General features: G+C 59.5%; 1 protein-coding gene across 3 annotated transcripts; it reads right to left on the reverse strand.

The window, feature by feature from the left end:
* Window positions 1-224: 224 nt before the first annotated feature.
* Window positions 225-18,930, reverse strand: LOC124961498 (ATPase family AAA domain-containing protein 3-like). 3 transcript variants are annotated; one of them, XM_047520085.1, is made up of 16 exons: window positions 18,620-18,930; window positions 15,080-15,156; window positions 14,373-14,474; window positions 13,997-14,056; window positions 13,451-13,520; window positions 12,515-12,680; window positions 12,196-12,265; window positions 10,339-10,494; window positions 9,820-9,876; window positions 9,485-9,610; window positions 9,152-9,276; window positions 8,448-8,499; window positions 8,077-8,147; window positions 6,906-7,073; window positions 5,572-5,680; window positions 225-731 (listed from the first exon to the last, which is right to left on the reverse strand). In XM_047520085.1, exons 1-16 carry the CDS (start codon window positions 18,822-18,824, stop codon window positions 564-566), a joined length of 1,782 nt encoding a protein of 593 aa, XP_047376041.1. In that variant the 5' UTR covers window positions 18,825-18,930; the 3' UTR covers window positions 225-563. The 3 variants fall into 3 exon arrangements, 2 of the variants coding, with proteins under 2 accessions (XP_047376041.1, XP_047376052.1); XM_047520096.1 differs by lacking the exon at window positions 18,620-18,930 and adding an exon at window positions 16,679-16,796; XR_007104266.1 differs by having other exon boundaries at window positions 597-731; window positions 6,959-7,073.
* Between the last annotated feature and the right edge of the window lie 436 nt (window positions 18,931-19,366).

Genomic DNA, 19,366 nt, shown 5'->3' on the forward strand with positions numbered 1-19,366 from the left:
GGAGCACGTGCGTGGGGCGCGTGCGGCAGGGTGGGACCAGGGGACGGCCGACAGCACACGGGGTCCCAGGCGCCCCAGCACTCACTGTGAAGCCATCCTGCCCGGCCAGTAAACGCTCCAGAAAGCCCCAGCCTCTGCCTCTCCGTCAGCTCGGACCCCAGGGCTGCAGAGAGGACCCTGCAGCCCACCCTTCTTGTCGGCCATGAGACACACAGCAAGGGGCCAGGCAGTTTTATTCCCATTCTGGAGGAGCAGCGGCTCAGAGCACTAGGCACCACAGGCCAGTGGCTGTCTGGCTGTGGATCCACCCCACCAGGTTGGGGCTGGGCTAATTCTTGGCACAAACGTACAGGGCAGGGCAGCATCCAGGCCAAGGCTGGGCCAGCGACCTCCTGCCCATCTGGTCCCCGCAGGCCCCGGTCCTGCCGGCATGGCTGCAGCCCTCAGCCTTGGGTCTGCAGCCTGGCTTGGAGGTGTGACCCTCCCCAGCCAGCACCCCTGGCAGGAGGGCACTGCAGGCCACTCGGCTGTACTTCCCAGTGGGGTGTGCCAAGTGTCCAGGCCTAGCTGGCCTGCTGTGGACGCAGGTGCGTGGGCTCGCCAGCCTGGGCCCTGGGTCCCTCCGAGGTCAGCCACTGCATCTTCTGCTGGTGCTGCTGGATGGCGTCCTGAACTCGGGCATCCATCATGGCCTCGGTGAGCACGCCGTCCTCGGAGGCATACGCCATGGCCTGCAGGAAACAGGCCAGCAGTCTGCACTGGGGCCACTGGCTCTGCAGAGGCCCCGCGTGGCCCTGGCCTGTGTCCACAGGGCCCTGCGCGTCCTGGCACCGTGTCTGTGCCCCGCCCAGGTCCTGTGGCTTTCCAGACGCAGAGGGGCACGTGGAGGCACCCGTGCTGACCAATGCAGAGCCCCCAGGGGTGGTTGTGGGCACACAGGACAGCCCTGGGGTCCAGCCAGCAGGGGTCAAGGGCCTCCTGGAGTCTCAGCACTCGGGTGAGGCTGCAGCTGCCCACGGACACTGCACAGAAGCACCAGAGGGTGGGTGGGCCGGAGGGGGCTGGCGGGGCCTCCCAGGCACTGTGCTCAGGACAGGAGGGAAGCCAGAAGGCCTGCAGGGAGGACAGGGCAGCCCCAAGCAGGGGGTCCTCCTCCAGGCCAGCTGAGTGGAGACCCTCATCCACAGCCTGGGCTGTCCTCCCAGGCACTGGGTCCACCTGAGGGGACTGCAGCCAGCCAGCCGCTTATTACACCCTGGCCTGGCGGGAGCTTGTGGGGTCACAGTGCATGGTGCCACCAGGGTCACCAGAGCGCACAGGGCCCAGTGCCACACCTCTACCTGCTGTGGGAGCAGAGGGGGCGCACAGTTACTGAAGTCATTCCTCGTTCGCGCTGACCAAGGGCAGAAGGTAAGGGGGAAGCTACACATGGGACCCCGCATGGGTGGACAGGCCACCAGCCCAGCCCAGCCCAGAGTGAAGCCTGCTGCATGGCAGGGTGTGGTGGCCGCGTTTCCCCAGGGTACCTGGGAGGCCGAGACAGAAACCTGCTGTGTGGTGAGACAGGGCACAACAGTCACGCTGCCATGCTGACGTCCTGCGAGGCTAAAACTAGTGCGAGAGGCATGCTCATCCGGGCACAGCAGCACATGCCTGCACCCAGCACTCAGGAGGCTGAGGCAGGAGGATGCCTTGAGACCAGGAGTGCAAGGCGGCCAGAGCAACACAGTAAGACCCCGTCTCAAAGAATAAATACGCCAGCTGCAGTGGCCACGCCTATGTTCCCAGCCACTTGGGAGGCTGAGGCAGGAGGATCACATGTTCACACCCAGCCTCAGCAATTTAGCGAGCCCCTGTCTTTAAATTAAAAACTTTAAAAAGGGGCTGGGGACGTGGCTCAGCGGTGTGGAGGAGGACAGGAAGAAGGAACGATGAACTGCAAGGAGAAGGCTTAGGGCTGGAGCACAGCCACCACCTCAATGCTGGCGACGAAGGATACTGCCTGACCCCTGTAGCCAGTGCCACCCTGACACCATAGCCAGACACCCAGGGGCACTGCAGGCAGCAGTGGCAGATTGGCGGGCACAGGCCGTGGGATGCAGGGGTGTCCCCGGCATGCAGCCGCCTGAGCACGCGGCAGAGGCCCACGCAGAGCCCACACAGCAGCACTGGGCTGGTTCCTCCCTGCAGTCCTGGGGTTGCCAGGGCCGCTGCACCACTGAGCCACATCCCCACCAAGGTGCCCAGGTGGGGCTAGAACCTGCCATCCTCCTGCCTCAGCCTCCTGGGCAGCTGACCTCAACACCCTTTCCTAATAAAAACACTCCACAGACAAGGCACAGAAGGAAACTTCCTCAACACAAAGATCACGTGTCACAAGCCCACAGGCGTCCCCTAAGGTCAGGGCCAGGCAGGGACGCCCACCGTGCCCCTTCTACACACAGCACTGGAGCCCTTCCCAAGCAACTGGGCAAGGAAGAGGGTGAACTGAACTGAAAGAAGCCATCTGCTCCTGCTCTTGGGTGCTGAGGCTCCGCAGGCGGCAGAGCCTAGAGTCCCCCACAGACCAGCACGTGCCAAGCGCTCCAGCCCAGCCCAGCCCAGCCCAGCACCAGCACAGATGCACGTCTGCAAAGGTGTTCTAAAACCCAGACGCCTGGAACTGACCAAGCAATTGAGCAAAGCAGGACACAGCACACGGCAGCAGCTGCACTTCCACACGTGGATATGAGAAACTCAAAAACTAAAGAATTCCATTTATTGGGCTGGAGATGTACTCAGTTGGTAGAGTGCTCGCCACGCATGCACAGCACCCTTGGTTCAATCCCCAGGACCACACAAAAAAATCCATTTATACTAGTCTCAAAAAGAATGAAACGTTTGGGAATTAATCAAGAGGCGAAAGTCTCACACATGAACACTGCAAACCACTGCTGAGCAGGATTGAACAACACAGGAGGGAGCAGAAAGAGGCTGGTGCAGGGCACAGTCCCAGGCTGAGGCCAGGGGACTCAAGTTTGATGCTGGCCCAGGGCCTCTTGGCAAGACCCTGTCTCAAAATAAAAAAAAAAAGTGCTGGGATGTAGCTCAGTGGTGGAAGGAACCTAGTTCAGACCTCAGCACCCAAACAACACAAGACGAACCCCCACGGCTGGAGGAGCGGCACTCCTGAGCCTACACACCCACAAGGAGCCACCACCACCAACAGACCGCAGGCTGCCGGGGCAGTGGCCATGACGAGCCCTGCGTGTCCGTCCCCAACCTGGACTGGGGACAGAACCCCGTGCCCTGCCCCTGGCCTGCACCCCAGGCTGTTCGGATGCCTTCTCTTGAGACAAGGTCTTGAACTCGAGATGCCCTCCTCCTCAAAGAACCTGAGAGCAGCTAAGACCACTCGGTGGAGAAAGAGTCTTCTGAAGGACGCTGGGAAAACGGCGTCCACGCAGAAGGCAAGAGGCCACGGCCCCGGCTCATTCTGGTGCAAAGCCAGGGCTGGGGTGCAGCTGAGCGCTTGGCTTCTGCCCGCAGGCCGTGGTCTCATCCCAGGTCTGCACCAAAAAGTCGTAAACTCGGGGAAAAAAACAGGGCCAGGCACAGTGGCCACACCTGTGCCCGGAGGATCTCAAGTTCAAAGCCAGCCTCAGCAGTGTAGAGACCCCATCTCCAAATAAAAGAATGAAAGGGCTGGGGAGGTGGTTTAGTAGTAGAGCACCTCTGGGTTCAGTCCCCAGCAACCCCCCACCAAAAAAGAACAGAACAGAACCATGGGGGAGGGCTGCGGCTGCAGCTGAGTGGCGGAGCGCTTGCCTGCATGCGTGAGGCGCTGGGTTCGAGACTCAGCACCACATATTACTGAAGTAAAAAGGTCCACTGACAACTGAAAAGCACCTACACTCAGCTCCCAGGCCAACCACTGTGGACGGGTGAACACCCAGAGAGCCACCAGAAGCACAGCACAGTTGCCCTTGCTAACCGTGGCAGGCAAGGCCCCAGAGACGGCGCCCGCAGCGTGACCACACCTGGGGTGCAGCGGTACTGCAGCCTCCCGTCCAGGGACCGGCGTTGGGGAAACCCGCTCTGCTCAACACGCACGCCCTCTCCAACACCGAGGACTCGGCCAGTCCACAGACGCAGCAGCTCGGGCACATGGGCATGGAGGCCAACCGTCCTGAAACCAGCAGGCTGCACTCTGAAGGGCTCCCACTAACATGAGGGGCAGTGCCCTGGGCATGTCCTGGCTGTCACTGCTGGACACCCTGAAGTGCACAGGACCACGCCCTAACAGGCACTGGCCACCCTGCCATCCCAGCCACTCAGGAGGCAGAGGCAGGGGATCCCGAGTCCTGGGCCACTCAGTGACTTGGCAAGACTGTCAAGAGACGAAGGGCCTGGGGTGAAGCATCCCTGGTTCAGTGCAGCAAGCGGCCAGAGGAGCCCGTGAGAGGCTGAGAGCCGGCCCAGACAGGCACGTGCTGGCCTGCACAGGCAGCAGCTGAGCGCCCCGCCAGTGGGGAGAGGAGCAGGGGGCACGGAGGGCAGGCTGCCTGGCAGCCGGGGATGCGGGGAGCGAGGGCCCAGAGGGCGTGGCCTCCATGTGGGGGACAGGAAGTTCCAGTCATGCGCGGCGGCAATGGCCCCAGCAGAGCCCTGACCTGCACCATTCAGGATGGTCCAGGGTCCCGGTGAACACGAGGTGAATACAGACCCAGCACTGGGTCTGTGGACAGCCGTCCAGTGCAGTGAGCAGCTCCTGCAGTGCTGGCCACAGCACCACACCAGCTTACCCTCTGCCAGACGGCCCTCCTCGGGTTACAGTGACCATGACCACACATGACCCAAGGGAGCCGTGGGGGCCTCTGATCCCCTGGAGCCAGTGCCACCGGAGACACCAAAGAGCTCTCACGACCAGGGGAGGACACGAGGATGTGGCCTGCAGGCCACGAGGGAGCCTCCCCAGGCTCTGGAGCTGCACCTGGACTTCAGTCTCAGAACTGGGAGCTGACGTGGCACGTCCACTCTGCCACGCCCCTGAGGAACAGCCCAGGTCCAGAGGGCAGGGGGTGGGGACTTGGCTGTGAGGTGCTAGTGACAGCAGCAGGACCATCGTCCTGATCAAAGCAGACGGCGCCCTCCAGCCAACTACTGCAGAGACATGAAGCGCTACGGGCACCGGGCGCAGTGGGCAGAGGGCCCCACCCCGGCTTTCTCAGTGACCAGGAGTCGCACCCCAGGTGGCCCCAGTTGTGCTGCTGCACGAGAGATGTGTTGGGTTAAGAGCACACCTGCCCCGCTGCAGCCAGCATGCCCTGAAAAGCTGAGCCCCTAGGAGGGTCCACACAAGGCAGGCACCTGCCCTAGAGCCTCCCACACATCCGCCCAGGTGCCCTGGCCTTCCCTCCATGGTGTGGTCTGTGTTCACATGGTCCTTCCAGTCCAGCCCAGAGTGGACGGGACACGGGAGCAGCCCCTGGTAAGGGAGAGCAGAGCAGGGCCACACCCTCCCCAGGCAGACTGCCCGCTGCAGGACTCCTGGGGGCCCCCAAGGCCTCAGAGCCCAGGAGCTGCACTCACCTGCCAGGCCACGGCCAGCTGGGCAATCTCGCGGCCCGACATACCCTCTGTCAGCTGGGCGACCTCAGAGCACTTCCTGCTGTAGTCAAACTGGGCCAGCTTCAGACGCCTGGAGGAAGAGGTCCCAGGTGGTGCCCAGCCAGCCAGGGCTGCACACAGCACAGAGCGAGGGAGACGGGCATCATGGCCACCCGCCTCGCACCAGAACCATGACCTGTCCTGGGCACCCTTGGCAGCTCCTCTGAACACAAGTCAGAGTCTGCCAACACCCCACCCCTCCTGGCTAACCTGCTAGGGGGCCGGGCTGGGGAGCTGCACCCCCGGGCCCCCGTCTCCCACCCACTCCAGACCCAGCCCACATCTGCACACCCAGCAGCCAAGCAGCAGGTGCAGCTCCAACGCTTGGCCAGCTGAGTGAGCAGGCAGGGGCTCAGGAGGGCAGCTCAAGAGCGAGGGAAGGGCTGCACCATCCCGTCTCCAGCACGTCACTCTGGCCAAAGGCCATTGTGAAAGAGGTAGAAAGAAATAAGGTTGTGCTGCCGGGGCCAGCAGCAGGGGACTGGGCAGTGGTGGCCCAGGACAGCTAGTCCACCAACTCTGCAGAACAGAGGATGGTGGTGGGGCAGCAGGAGGGATTCAGGTCAGGCTGTGGAGGGGCCTGGAGCCGGGCACTGCTAGCCTGGGCCCCCGGAGACAGCTAAAAGAGAGCAGCCTCAGCTGACGGGAACGTCCTGGATGCAAGAGAAAGGGGAGCAGGGAGCCTTGCACCAGGGGACTCTCCTTGCACCCACCACCTGGCAGTCATGGGGAGCCATGCTCTGCCAGAAGGCCCCGGGGCCTGTCTGAGCAGCTCTCGGAAGCAGCATGATGCATGGACAGCTGGACAGGAGGCTGGGCCACTTGGTCAGCCAGGGACCGTCATGACCATCCCCCTCCTCACCTGGCACAAAGGCTTTGGAGTGAGGCCCAGGAAGCAGGGCTTCTCACCCCCAGGGCCTGACACTTTCCCTAAAGCTCCCAAGTGACCCAGGAGCTTCAAATAACGAGAAGGTCAGTATGTAACAGTCGACAGTGGGCAGGTCAGGGGCTGTCCTCAGGCAGAGCGGCTCCAGGAAAGGGCTAAGGACCCCCACAACAGAGCTGCCTATGCCAGGGCCCAGGGAACCAACAAAGCATGCCTGGTCTGAACAGGACCCCACCAAAGGCCATAAAACCCCAGGGAAATGGAAATGCCACCAGGAAGGAGGTCCCGGTGGACATGCTCAGGGAGGAGGGATGGGGTGGCCACTGACGGCAGGTGGCAAGAGGGTGGCCAGCAGGGCCTGGACACTTACTGCTTTCCTTCTGTGGCCGGCTTAAGAACATACTTGTCAAAATACATTCTCACCAGGCGCTCCCGCTCCTCGCGCTGCGGCAGGTGGAAGCAGACCAGCTCGTCGACGCGGTCGTTGATGGCCCAGTCAAACTGCTCAGGCTGGTTGCTGGCCAGGACCAGCATGAACCTGCAGGCAGAAGCCCACCAGCTCCTCAGGGAAACCTCCACAGCCACTTGGCGCTGGCTGGGTGGAACCCAGGGACTTGGCGCTGAGCTGCACTTTAACCCAGAGAAGCCTGGGGAGCCCCTGGCAAGGCCCACCACACAGCTGGGGCCCAGCCACTGTCCCTTGTTCCCGCTCTCGCCCGGACAGCTTCTCCAGGATGGTGGCCTAGACCAACAGGCAGCACCAACAGGGTGCTCGCGCCCTCTTGCTGAGAACCCTCACTGTGCTGGGGACCAAGGGCCCTGGTGTCCAGCACAGGTGCCTGGCTGGGCTGGGGGTGGGGGTCTTGCCTTGTCCCCTCAGGGGGACCTGGCTCAGGTAGCAGCCACAGCCAATAGGTGTCTGAGAAGATTCAGAGACGAGTGAGTGAGGGACAGAATGAGGGGACTTGGAAAGGAGTGTGCCAGACCATGACACCCAACCTGACCTACCTTGGGGGCAGTCCAAAGAAGGTCCTCTAAGTGGGACCTCTCTTCAAGGCCTGGAGGTGACCTTGGACCCCAAATCCCACTGAAGGCCAAGTTCCTATGCTCCATCCAGGATACCTGCCCTAGCTCATGTCCAAGGTGCCCACCTATGCCCCCCGGGGAGCTTCTTGCAGTCCCGAGGGACCCGAGCTACCATGAGGGTCTCAGCTTTGCCTTCCTCAAAGGCATGTGGACAGCTGGAAGCCAAAGGGTGGGAGGGGTCATGTATGTTGGTGGCCCTGCCTGGCAGGGCAGCTGGCAGGGTAGTGTGGAAAGCACCTCAACACCTGGCTAAGAGACCCTGGCACCCTTTCTCAATAACCCTCCTGCCCTTCCTAGGCAGGGATGCCAAGAACAGCCCTGAGAGCTACCCAGGTACTATGTGCTGGATTCTGGGTCCTACCCCTTAGCAGCTGGGCATGCCTGGGCAGTGCCCCCTTTTCCCTTGTGAGTGCCCACAGGTGCTCTGCCCAGGGAGGGGGAGGGCATGGGCTCACTTGCTGCTGTGCTGGCCAGTCCTGTGCAGGAAGGCATTGAGGGCAGCCCTGAGGTCTTCACTTATCTTCTCCTGCAGACGGAAGGTTCTGGCATTGGTCACCAGCCTGAGTGTGGGGTTCTGCACCCACCAGGGGAGGTTCCACAGGCTGCTGCTGTAGGGCAAGTCTGGGCCTCGACCCCGTCTGAAACTGGAACTGAGCTTCCAGTGCTCAGAAATGCCAAGAGAGCTGGGTGCTGCTCAGCGGTACGTGTGTGTGGCACGTTCAAGGTCCTGGCCGACCCACAGCAGCACCAACTCACTTCTGGATCCAGCTGAGTGCCCAGAGTGCCCAGCACCCTCACACAGCCAGGGAGGCACCCGGGGACTCACTGTGGCTCTCTTCCTAAGAAATGCATCTGCTTCATCCACAAAGAGCAGGAGGCTGTGAGCAAGAGCGCGGCACACAGGGCACGTCAGCCCACAAGACAGGCCGAGGCACAGGCCCTGCCCCCCCAGACCCCAACACGCGTCCAGCAGAGCCACCCTGCAGGGCCAGGAGAACCCATGCTCTGCGCTCAGCCCTGTGCAGGTTGCCTGCAGCTTCCAGGGGAGTCTGTGCAGGGCCTGGTGGAGGGCCTCGGGCCTGAGCAGCCAGGGGTCACCATGGCCTCAGCTGGCTTTTCAGGTAAGAACGTCCACCTGCACACAGGCACACACACCCCTGTGCACACACTCAGTGGAGAAACTGTCGGGCAGCCCCCTCCCCACCCGAGTCCACCCCTCACTTCTCTAAACTCATCAGTGGAGGGGAAGCACCAACAGCCCATCCTCAGCATGCCCCCACTGTTTTAGACAGACCCTCCCACAAGTTCCCGCTGCTCTCAGAGGGACCCTCTGGTGAGCCCTCATGGCTTCCTGAGGCTAGAGGCTGCTTGTGGTCTGCAGAGCAGGGAGGACAGAACACAAGGGGAGAATGGGCACCAGTGACCAGTCAGTGCTGGAAGAGTGGTGAACAGAGCTGCCTTCTAGAACAGCTTCCCAAGGTGGCCACTGGCGTGGGGACCAGGGATCACATGCAAGGGCTGCACTCTTACCCTCGTCGACTGGTGTTGGCCCAGTCGAAGACCTTGTGCATGGCGGTGACACCCTCCCGCCCCATGGGGGCCACGTCCCCGCCTGTCATGATGGCGTAGTCCATGCCCGAGTGCAGCGCGAGTTTCTGCAGCAGGAGGGAGACAGGCAGAGGTTCCACGCCTCTGCAAAGCCCACAGCTCCACCAGCCCACACTGGCAATGGGGACTGCCCCCCACAAAAAGCACTGGTGCTGAACACCACTGTGGTCCTGAGGGACATGGGGGCCACCAAAGGACAGCTGCCCCCCCGGCTGGCCACCTCACCTCAATGGTGCACTAGAGTGGGTGCTTTACCTTGGCAAACAGTGTCTTGCCAGTCCCTGGTGGCCCGTACATCAGGATGTTTCTGTACAGGCTTTTGTTCCTCTTGGTGTTCCTCGTTGCTATGGCGATGTCCCGCACCCGTGCCTCCAGGCTGGGCTGTCAGGGGGGTTTGGACATCCTTGGGGTGGAGGCACATGGACACTGCTGCAGCCTACTCCCCAAAGGGCCTGGACCAGCTCCAGAGGCAGCCGAATCCAGGCTGGGTTTAGTTGGCAAGGTGTATTTAGGAGCCAAAGGACATCGACAGGAGGCCCACGGCCCAGCTCTGAGCCCACCCAGACCCGCTGTGGCCATGACGGACTTACACTGAGAACCACGCCCTCCAGTGCATCCTGGGGTCTGCTGAGGAGCCGCTGGCTGACCTGCAGAGTCGGGTGGAGAGCACGAGCCATGTGAGAGCTGGAAAGCCAGACAGACCCTGGGAAGCACGGCCTCTGGCGTGGAGCTCGGGGTGATCTGTGGATCCTTCACTGACACGTGCTTTCTTACCAGTCTGACCCGCATGACTGGAGGAGACTGGGCGCAGCCAGTGTGGAGGACGGGCCCAAGGGAGCAGGACACTCCATGGGCTGCCAGGCACAGAGCTGCCTCCTTCTTAAGCAGGACTGGCACTGGAGCCCAGGGCTATACAGAGCCAGCAGTGCCCCAGGGGGCAGGTCACCCAGCAGGCAGCACCACACTGACACAATAGGGTCTGAAGGTGAGTTTGGGCTGGGAGAACACCCCCCTCACACTGCTTGGGTACAAGGGAGGGAACGAAGATGCGGGAAGAGGCCTGGCAAGGACACAGAGCCCCAGGGGGCAGATGCTTGCGGCAGCCATACCTGCACAGGGTGCCTCAGAGCGTCCAGCACCGAGATGCGGGAGGTCTCCCTCACCAGCGATGGCTTCCCCAGCCGCGCCTCCACATAGCGGCCAGCAACAGCAGTGGCATTCTTTGCTGAATAGACCCCAACAGCCAACAGCGTCAGCCCAGCCACCTGGAACAGAGAAGCAGGCAGCAAACCCACTTGAGCAGCCTGCACCCTGTGAGCCCCTACTGGACCAGCCCCATTCCCATAGCCAGCTGGTGCTCAAGTGCATGACAAGCCGTCAGGAAGCTTTTCGCTAGCACCCTTGCTCAGAGCAATTTTCTCTGCAACTTGCACTGTGACTCCTCTGAACCTGAGGCTACAGGCTGAGACACACACCTTAAGTCCAGCACAGTGGGAGCTCCCTTACATTACAACACGGTAAGAAGACACCTCCTCACTGGGCTTGGGCAGAGCTGGCCTAGCAGACATGAGACCCTGGGTTCCACCCTAGCACTGCAAATGAGAAAAATACAAGTAACAGAAGAAAAGAGGGGCTTCTTTCCTCGACAGACAGCTCTGCACATGTGAAGGCTCAGCTGAGTGGGCGTGGCTGGCCTCAGCCAGGCCCCATGGCCGTGGACCCACAGTGCCAGCAAGGACGCACCCTGAGGACTTCCCTGGATGGCCCAACCCCTGCTGCATGGAAAGCCCTCACAGAGATGGTAGGAGGAAGCACTGGACCTCAACCACTCTGCATCAGAGCCCATGCCCCGTGGAGGGGGCTGGGCTCACTCTGCAAAAGCTGCCAGGAAGAGCCAGGCATGTGGAATACACCAGCAACTAGAGGCTGACAGGAGCCTCACGTGCCCAAGCAGCCTGGGCAACTTGGCAAGACTGTCTCAAAATGAAATTTAGAAATAGGCTGGGGATGTGGCTTAGTGGTAAAGTGCCCAGTACCCCACCCCGCAAAAAAGCTGCCAGAAACTAAAGTTCTAGTCACGTCCTCCCAAGGGTGCTGGAAAGCAAGCAAGTAAGCTCCAGTCCCCAGCCCAAAGCCTCAAACGTGGTACTGCTAGGACCGGATGCTTGTCCCCAGGAGCACATGCTGGAGGCCTAGTCCTGTACACAGAGGGGAAGGGACAGAACCTTTAAGAGGTGGAAGCTAAGCCAGGAGTGGTGGCCACACCTGTAATCCCAGCAACTGGGGAGGCTGAGGCAACAGCATCACAAGTTCAAGGTCAGTCTCAGCAACCTAGCAAGGCCCTAAGCAACTTAGCAAGACTGTATCAGAATTTAAAAAGGGACTGGATATAGCTCAGTGGTAAAGTACCCCAGGGTTCAGTCCCCAGTACTGGTGGAGCCTAGTTGAGGGTCATGAAGTCGTGGGACTCAGGGTCAGGAATGGATCAGTGTCTCTTGTAGAGACTATCGGTTCTCTCCAGAACAGAATATCATAAAGGAAGGCCACCCCTGTGCCCAGTCCCTTCTGCAGATGACCAGCTGATCCCCTTTCCACTTCTCTGCCATGCTGTGTCCCAGCCAGTGGGCCCTGACCAGGATGCCAGTACCATGCTGTTTGGATCCTCCAGCTCCAGAATCAGGAGCCGAATAAACCTCTTTATAAGTTACCCAGCTGTGGGTATTTTGCTAGAAGAAAAAAAAAAAAAAGACTAAAACAGCAAACTCACTTAAAATGTCCCACACTCCTAGAGGCTCCATCTCATCTCCCCAGCTAAGGAGGAACAGGGGCCATGCTGCTGGCTGCTGCCCGTGCCTCGCCCAGCTCCAGCTGCCTCGCCCAGTGAGCAGGAACAGGGCCGTGCACCAGGAAGCCCCCACACACCCAGGAGCTGCCTGCCAGGCCTGCCCCAGGGATGCAATGCATACCGTGGCTGTCACTTTGTCCCAGTCTGTCACAAAGGCACGGAATCCTTCACCAAACAGGGTGCCAGCTGTCCTGTGGGGGAGAATAGCCACAAGATTGAGAGGATTGTAGGACCTGGATACATGGCTGGAGAAGGTCAAGGGCAACACCATCATGCAGATTCCTAGACTCTCAGAGGCCAGTCCCAAGGCTGGCACACAAGGACTGACTGAAACACAGGGGCAGAAGAAACCCTGCCAACGTGCTGACCCCAGCAGCTGGCCACAGACAGAGTATCCCATAGCCAGCACCACAGAGCCAGAGTTCCTGCCGCATCCTCACCTGATGGACTCCAGAATGGTCTGCCGGTGCTCAGCAGCCTTCAGGCGAATCTGCTCACGGATGATGTCTGCGTTCTCCCGCTCGGCCTTGGCCCGAGCACGGGCCTCAGCCTCCACCCGCAGCATCTCATTCTTGTGCCGCAGTTCCATCTCCCGCTCCACAGTGGCTGCCCCAGAAAAGGTAGGAATAGCAGGGTTCAGCCTGGGCCGAGCCTGCCTCAGACCATGCGGGCCAACACAAAGACCTCAGCACGAGTGGTCCAGGAATAGTGTGGCATCCCAGTGAACAGACCCCCCTGGGGCCAGTGCCCAGTTAGCAGAGCAGTCCTGTAACAGACACTGTGGCCCAGGCAACCCTTCTTAGGACTGCAAGCTTAAGAAAACAAGGTGAAACTCCAAAGATCACAAAGCAAGCCAACTTATGCTGAAACCAGCCACTGCATCACCAAACCCATGTGATACGGCAACATGCCTTTTCATCAACGCTGAATGTGACACCAGGGGAATGCCCACTGCCACAGCAAAGTGATGCCCACACAGTGGCTTCAGGATCTCCCTGCACATGGCAACAGGAAACAGCCATTCTTTCTTCTGGACACATGGGTGGACAAGGCTGACACCATGGCCCACTCATAAATGCAGCCTGCACAGAGTGGTAAACACGATTCCCCAGCTAGGTAGGCCAGCATGAGCACCCTCACAGAGGCGTGTGGCCAGGCTGCAGAGGGGCCTCTGCTGAGAGCAGCCCCACGCCAATGAGAACAAGAATGTGGACTGCTGCTTTGGCTGCAAAGCCCCAGGCTCAGGATGCAGGCCTCAACTGGGAATCTTGGCAGGCTGTTCGGATGCTTCTGGGGGACTGAGGTACCCACAGTCACTCCCCAACCAGTGGACCCCTGCTTACTGCAGCCTCCACCACCCCCACTGTGACCCCTACCTCGTCGCATGGCCTCCTGCTTCTGCACAGACTCCTCCTGCTTCCGTAAGTTCTCCTCATTGAGAAGTTGCTGAGAAGCCAGAGAGAAGGGAGAAGCTTTTAAAACCAGAAAGTTATAACATCAAGTCTCAGCTGCTGTGAGCCAGAGAAACATGTTCACCTGAGGGGCCTCAGCCTCCAACTGGATGCGGCATGGACCCAGACTCTGCACCTGCTGGGACTCACAGAAACTGACTACCAGCAGCAGGTGGTAGTGCCCACAAAGGGAGAGCAGCACCCAGGCTTCGGCCTGCCTGACTACTCAGTCCCTCACTGATGACCCAGTCTGCCAGTGCCGCTGGGAAGCCCACCTCTGCTGTGGAGGCACACAGGAAGGCAGGTGTTTGCACACATCTGTGCCCACGCCTGTCCATGGGCACATGAGACCCTGAGCATCTGTGTCTGAATAAAGGTCCCCAGGACCATCCATGGAGTGGCCTGCTAACCACCCACAAAGCTGCTGACTCCCAGGACAGTAGGTCCCTCAGGGAGATGAGCCCTGCTCACCTGCTGTTTCAGCTGGTCCTCATAGCGTTGCCGAGCCAGCTTGTCTTGGTACTGGGCCCTCTGGAGAGGAAGGGAATGGTGAGGACACACCTTACTTAGCTGGATAAGCCAGTCAGCATGCAGGCTCAACCAGGGGACGGGGGCCTCAGGTAAGTTGCCCACCTCTCACAATCAGATGTGCTGGGGTGGGGGCTCAGTGTGGAGGGATCTTCGGGCTTTGGGTGTTTGCACAGGGTATTCCAAGGTGTTACAAGGGTAATAGCTGACACCCAGTAGATCCTTTGTTGGTCAATGACAAAGAGATCCAAAGATGCACCCCACTCCCCCTCCTGGTCACCCCAGGCCTCCTGGTAGGAGTGGCTGCTTGTGCCCTTACAGCCTGGTGCTGCCGGGTCTCTTCACTCAGGGTCTTCCTCCGTTCCTCAGCCTGCACACGGATCTGCTCACTCTTCAGCTGCTCCACAGCAGCCTCATACTCCTGCAGAACATACCACTCAGGACGCCTGGCTGGAGGCTGGAGGCTCCCTCGACCCTCTTCCTCATGCTGCAGGGCTCTGAGGCAGAGGCTGCACAGGCATACCCAGCTGGTCTGTGCACTTCTAGAAAATGTAGCCTGAACCAACACCCCAACCCGAGTGCACTCCCGATTCCCCAGCAGAGCTCAGGCCTAGAAGGAACCCAGACCCAGCGAAGAAGCACCAGAAAATGTCTGGAAAGGCCTCCAGTGAGCAAGACCAGACCAGACCAAATGGTGGGTCCCATGGGGGCATATCACCTTCCTGTGAGCTTGCACTGTGACAACTCCACAGCAGCCAGGGCCGAAGACAGAGCCTGCTCTCGCTTATGTACATGATAGTACGTCAAGTCCCACCACGTACACAGAAGTGAGTTAAGAACTTCAAGAGCCCCTGCCCTCAGGCAGACAGAAGCCCCTCGCCTTACACCCATTCTTCCAGGTGCTCTGCTGCAGGGACTCAGCCATACTCCAGGCCCCATCTTGGCCTTTCTTGCTTCCTTTGTGAAGGGGCAATCGAGCTGGCCTCTGTGCCTGCCAACCCTGTGTGTGTCCTCAGGACCTCTCACCTTAAGCTTGGACTGTTGCTCCAGTTGCAGCGTCTGCTCCTGCATCTGTGCAAGATTCAAAGCCTCCTTGGCGTGGCCTGTGGGGTACAGGACAGAGGGCATCAAGACACCGATGTGGCTGTGGCCAGTGGGCAAGCGCCTACTCATGCCAAGGGGCTTTCTGAGAAGCTACCGCATGCCTCGCCTGACACTTCTGCCCGCGTCTCTGCCCCACCTGCCTGCCCTCACTCCTGGCCAGGCCTTGCATTCCTGCTTTCAAGGCTGCTGCCTTATCCCCAAGAGAAAGCCTGGCACAGGCCCTGGTCTCATCCCCAGGAGACTGCCACCTTTGTAGAGCTACCTCAGAAAGGCCACCCACACCCACTCAGGGCAGGCCAACACAGCAGGCGTTTCCCAATTGGGCAGAGAGCAGGCTTGGGCTAGAGTGGCCTATACTGTTCATGTCACATATTTTTCTTAAGCATCTCATATCTATGAGCACGAATCTGCTATCAAACGTACACAGGCAAGAAAACCCCCGATGCCACAGCAACCTTGGCTTGCTCTCTGGCCCACTGCCTTCCTACTAGCCCCACATCCTGCCTACTTTCTTATTTTGGTGCTAGGAACTAAACCCAAGGCATTCTCCTCAGTCCTTTCTATTTTTTGAGAGTCTCGCTCAGTTGCCCAGGTTGGCCTTGAACTTGCCATTCTCCTGCCTTAGCCTCCAGTTGCCCTGAAGTTGTCGGGATAAGCTGTGACTTGTACACATTATGCCCACATCACTGTGAACACATCAGTAGGTAGAGCCCAACAGGTATTGTGGAATGGTGCATCCTCTGAAGGTAAAACTGACGGAATGAGGCACTGCCAAAGCACACCCAACACGTCAGGCAAATGAGGTGGGGGCTTTGCTGTTTGGAGTCAGTCAGCACAGAGCATGGAATCTTGCACAAAGTGGCCTCTCAGGGTTCAGGAAGGACTTCCAGTGAGCAGGATGGATAATGGAGGACTTGCCCATGAGAAGAGACAACAGGAAAGTACATGCTGCCCCCTTCGACTAGTGAGTTCCAAGTGCTGAAGAGACCACTGAGCAGACCTCAGGAGCCCTGGTGACAGCTCTCACTCATCTGGGAGAGGTCAAGAGAGCAACCTCCAGGGTTCTTGTCCCAACACAGCAGACAGAAACAGGTGTCACAGCTCAACAAGGCTGGGCCTAAATCCCAGCTGCCCTGTTTACTCTCAATGTGACCACTAGCTGTTGTGAGACAGGGTCTCACTAAATTGCTGAGGCTGGCCTTGAACTTGCGATCTTCCTGCCTTGTCCTCCCATAGCTGGGATTAGATTACAGGCATGCACTGCCACACCCACCCTCAGTTAACTTCTTTGAAGCTGTTTCCTCCCTTGACAGTGGAGCAATTATAGTTCTCCTTGGAAAATAACAGAAAGCAGGAAAACTTCAGCACAGGCCTGGTGTCCATGTGACCTCCCTGAGTCATAAGCCAGGGCTGAGTAGCCCACCACCTGGACTGCTCTACACCAGCAGCTATGTCTCCCGGAAAACTCAAGCACCCACCCTTGTCTAGGGCACACAAACAGCTTTAGGCTCGAATACTGACCTGGCATCTAAGAAAGAACCCAGAAGTATATGGGAACCAGGTAGTACTGGGCTGGGCTTTGAGCAATAGAGAAGGTGGTCAGACTGTGCAGAGGACCATTGAGGACAGCTCCTGTTGGCTTTGGAGAAGGCAGTGGGGTCAATACAGGCCAAAACATAGCAGACCCTGTGGCAAGGCTCAGGAGACTGGATGAACATGGGTAACCAGGAGTGCCCAAAGAGGGTGGCTGGCAGAGGGGCTGTCAAGCAGACAGGCATGAGGTGCCCTGGGAGGAAGGACTGGGAACAGGATGACCAGGGAGAACCCAGCCATCAGTGGGGCCAAGAGGGGTGGTCAGAATACAAATGGAGAGTACAAGCTGCTCAAGAAGCTGAGGCGGGAGGATCCCAAGTTCAAGGCCAACCTGGGCAACCTATCAAGGCCCTACCTCAGAATGAAATAAAAGGTCTGGGGATGCAACTCAGTGGTAGGAGCACTTGTCCAGAGGGTGCAAGGTCTGAGTTCAATCACCAGTACTGCATAAAAAAGAACAACATAAAAAGAAAGAGGGATAAAGAAAAAAATGGAAAATGCAAACAGATACCAAGGCGGCAGCAGCCACAGTCACAGGTGCTTCTGCTGGGCCAGAAAAGGGGGCCTGGCCAAGTACAGGCCCAGGCAATGGACCCAGGCAGAAGATACCCTGGCACAGGAATTCCAGGGGGGATGGTGCAGAGGGCAGGGAAGCACACAGGCACCAGTAGACAGAATAGGAGGTATTCGATCTACTTGCTCAGACACACCCACGGCTGTTCCCACAGGCCTGGGTAGCTGTCTGGGGTTGGGAGGGTAACAACTAGATTCAGCTTGGAAATTCTGGGTATGACTAGGGGGCAAAACTCCCCAGTAGTCAGGGTGCCCTCAGCTGAGCTTGGTCAGGGATCAAAAGTCTGCTATGGCCTGAGATGCACTGAAGCTTGTTCCCCACTCCAACCAGCTCATCACAACTACCTAATAAATTTAACAGATCATTTTAATAGATCACTTACCCAGTCAGGCCTTAAGTGATACATCCGGAACCAAATTTGAATGCTTTAAACATTCCTTTGGGAATATAAGAGCCAGCTAGACCCAGAGACCAGGGTCTAGCCCAAGAATGCCCAAGACATTCTTGTAGCCTCCTGGAGAAGGAGAGAGGATTGAGACACCAAGTGCCAAGCCCCCTACCTTCTTATCAGGGTGGCTCTGCCTACTCCTGCTTCACACCAAGGTTTCCCTACAGGATCTTCTGGTGATAAAAGGACCTCCTTGCTTAAACAAGTTTGAGAACCACTGTATTCCTTCAGTCAGTATTTATTTAGCACCCTGGAGCGCTTGAAACTTCATTTTAGTATAGATCATCAAAACCGAAGGAGGAAAGGTGGTGTGGAAAGACCTGGGCTTCCAGAAGGTCCAGTCACTGCTCATAACTCGATCAGGGAGGTCACCACCTGGGCCAATACCCTCTTGCCTGTGGTTTTATAGACGCTCCCGCGCCCTCCTAAATATCAATGTTTGCCAATAATAAACGCAAAATCTGTTACATTCTCGTTGAAACCAAACAATTCAAATATGCATCCCCTGTTAAGTGTCACCAACCCCGCGCACAACAATCTCCGGATCTGATCACGCCCTGGCCTGTCCCACGTGGAGGCGGCAAGTGCGAAGGACCCCACGCGCCGGGCAGTGCCCAAAGCCCAAGGCACAGATGGGCACCTAGCACCTGCACGCTGAAGTCCCTGCCCTGGCCTGCTCGCGACGGCTGAAGGCGCCCGAGGGGGTCAGGGTCTGGACCCCGGCATGCAGGAAGGCTCGGGGCCGCCGACGGCTATCCAGTCGCTCGGTGAGGCGCTAACAGGGCCCAGCGGCTGGAGCGGCTGGCAACCGCGAGGCCTCCCGCGTCCCGGCGCCCTCGGCACTCACGCGAGTGCTCCAGCTCGCGCGCCGCCTTGGCCGCACGCTCCAGCCCCGTCGGGTCGAAGTTGCTCCATTTGTCCTTGGGCGCCGGCCGGTCTCCCGCACCGCGGTCGCCGCCGCCCTCGGCCCCAGGCTGTACGGGAGGCAAGGACAGCGGCGGTCCCGCGCCCTCGCCCTTGGGGCCCCTGTTGATGCCGAAGAGCCACGACATGACCCTCGAGCGCTGTGCGCCGCCGGGCCCCGGTCAGAGTGTGGCTCCCGCGACTCAGAGAAGCCGCCACGCGCCGCGGGCCGGCGGCAGGGCCAGTGCGCTTGCGCAACACACACCCCTTCCTCCCAGCAGCGGAAGTGCGCGGGGCCGCGCCTCACGCAGCCTCGGATTGGGAGACGAGGCCGTGACGCCACGATACGGACAGCAAGCAGGGACAAAGTTGTCGGGCGGGTGTGCGTGCGCGCTGGCAACGTTGCTCCGCTTAGCGATAGCGCGGTTTCGGGCTGTTGTGCGCGCTGGAGGAGCCCGCCGGGCGGCCGCAGAGGAACAAGGGCGCGGGGGCTCTCGCCGCACGGGGCCGGAGCACCGCTTCGGAGAGTCCCGGGCCAAGGAAGCAATCGCTGGAGGGATACCTGGGGAGAGAATTTCCCTGGACCGCTATGGACGCCGAGCGGGAGCCTGCGCCTGGCCGCGACCTCAGGCGGCGAAGGAAGGAACTGGTGCTGCGAACCCTCCGCTCGTCCCTTCGGTGACCCGCGGCC

Source organism: Sciurus carolinensis, chromosome 1 (assembly GCF_902686445.1).
Source record: "Sciurus carolinensis chromosome 1, mSciCar1.2, whole genome shotgun sequence".
NCBI classification, from domain to species: domain Eukaryota; kingdom Metazoa; phylum Chordata; class Mammalia; order Rodentia; family Sciuridae; genus Sciurus; species Sciurus carolinensis.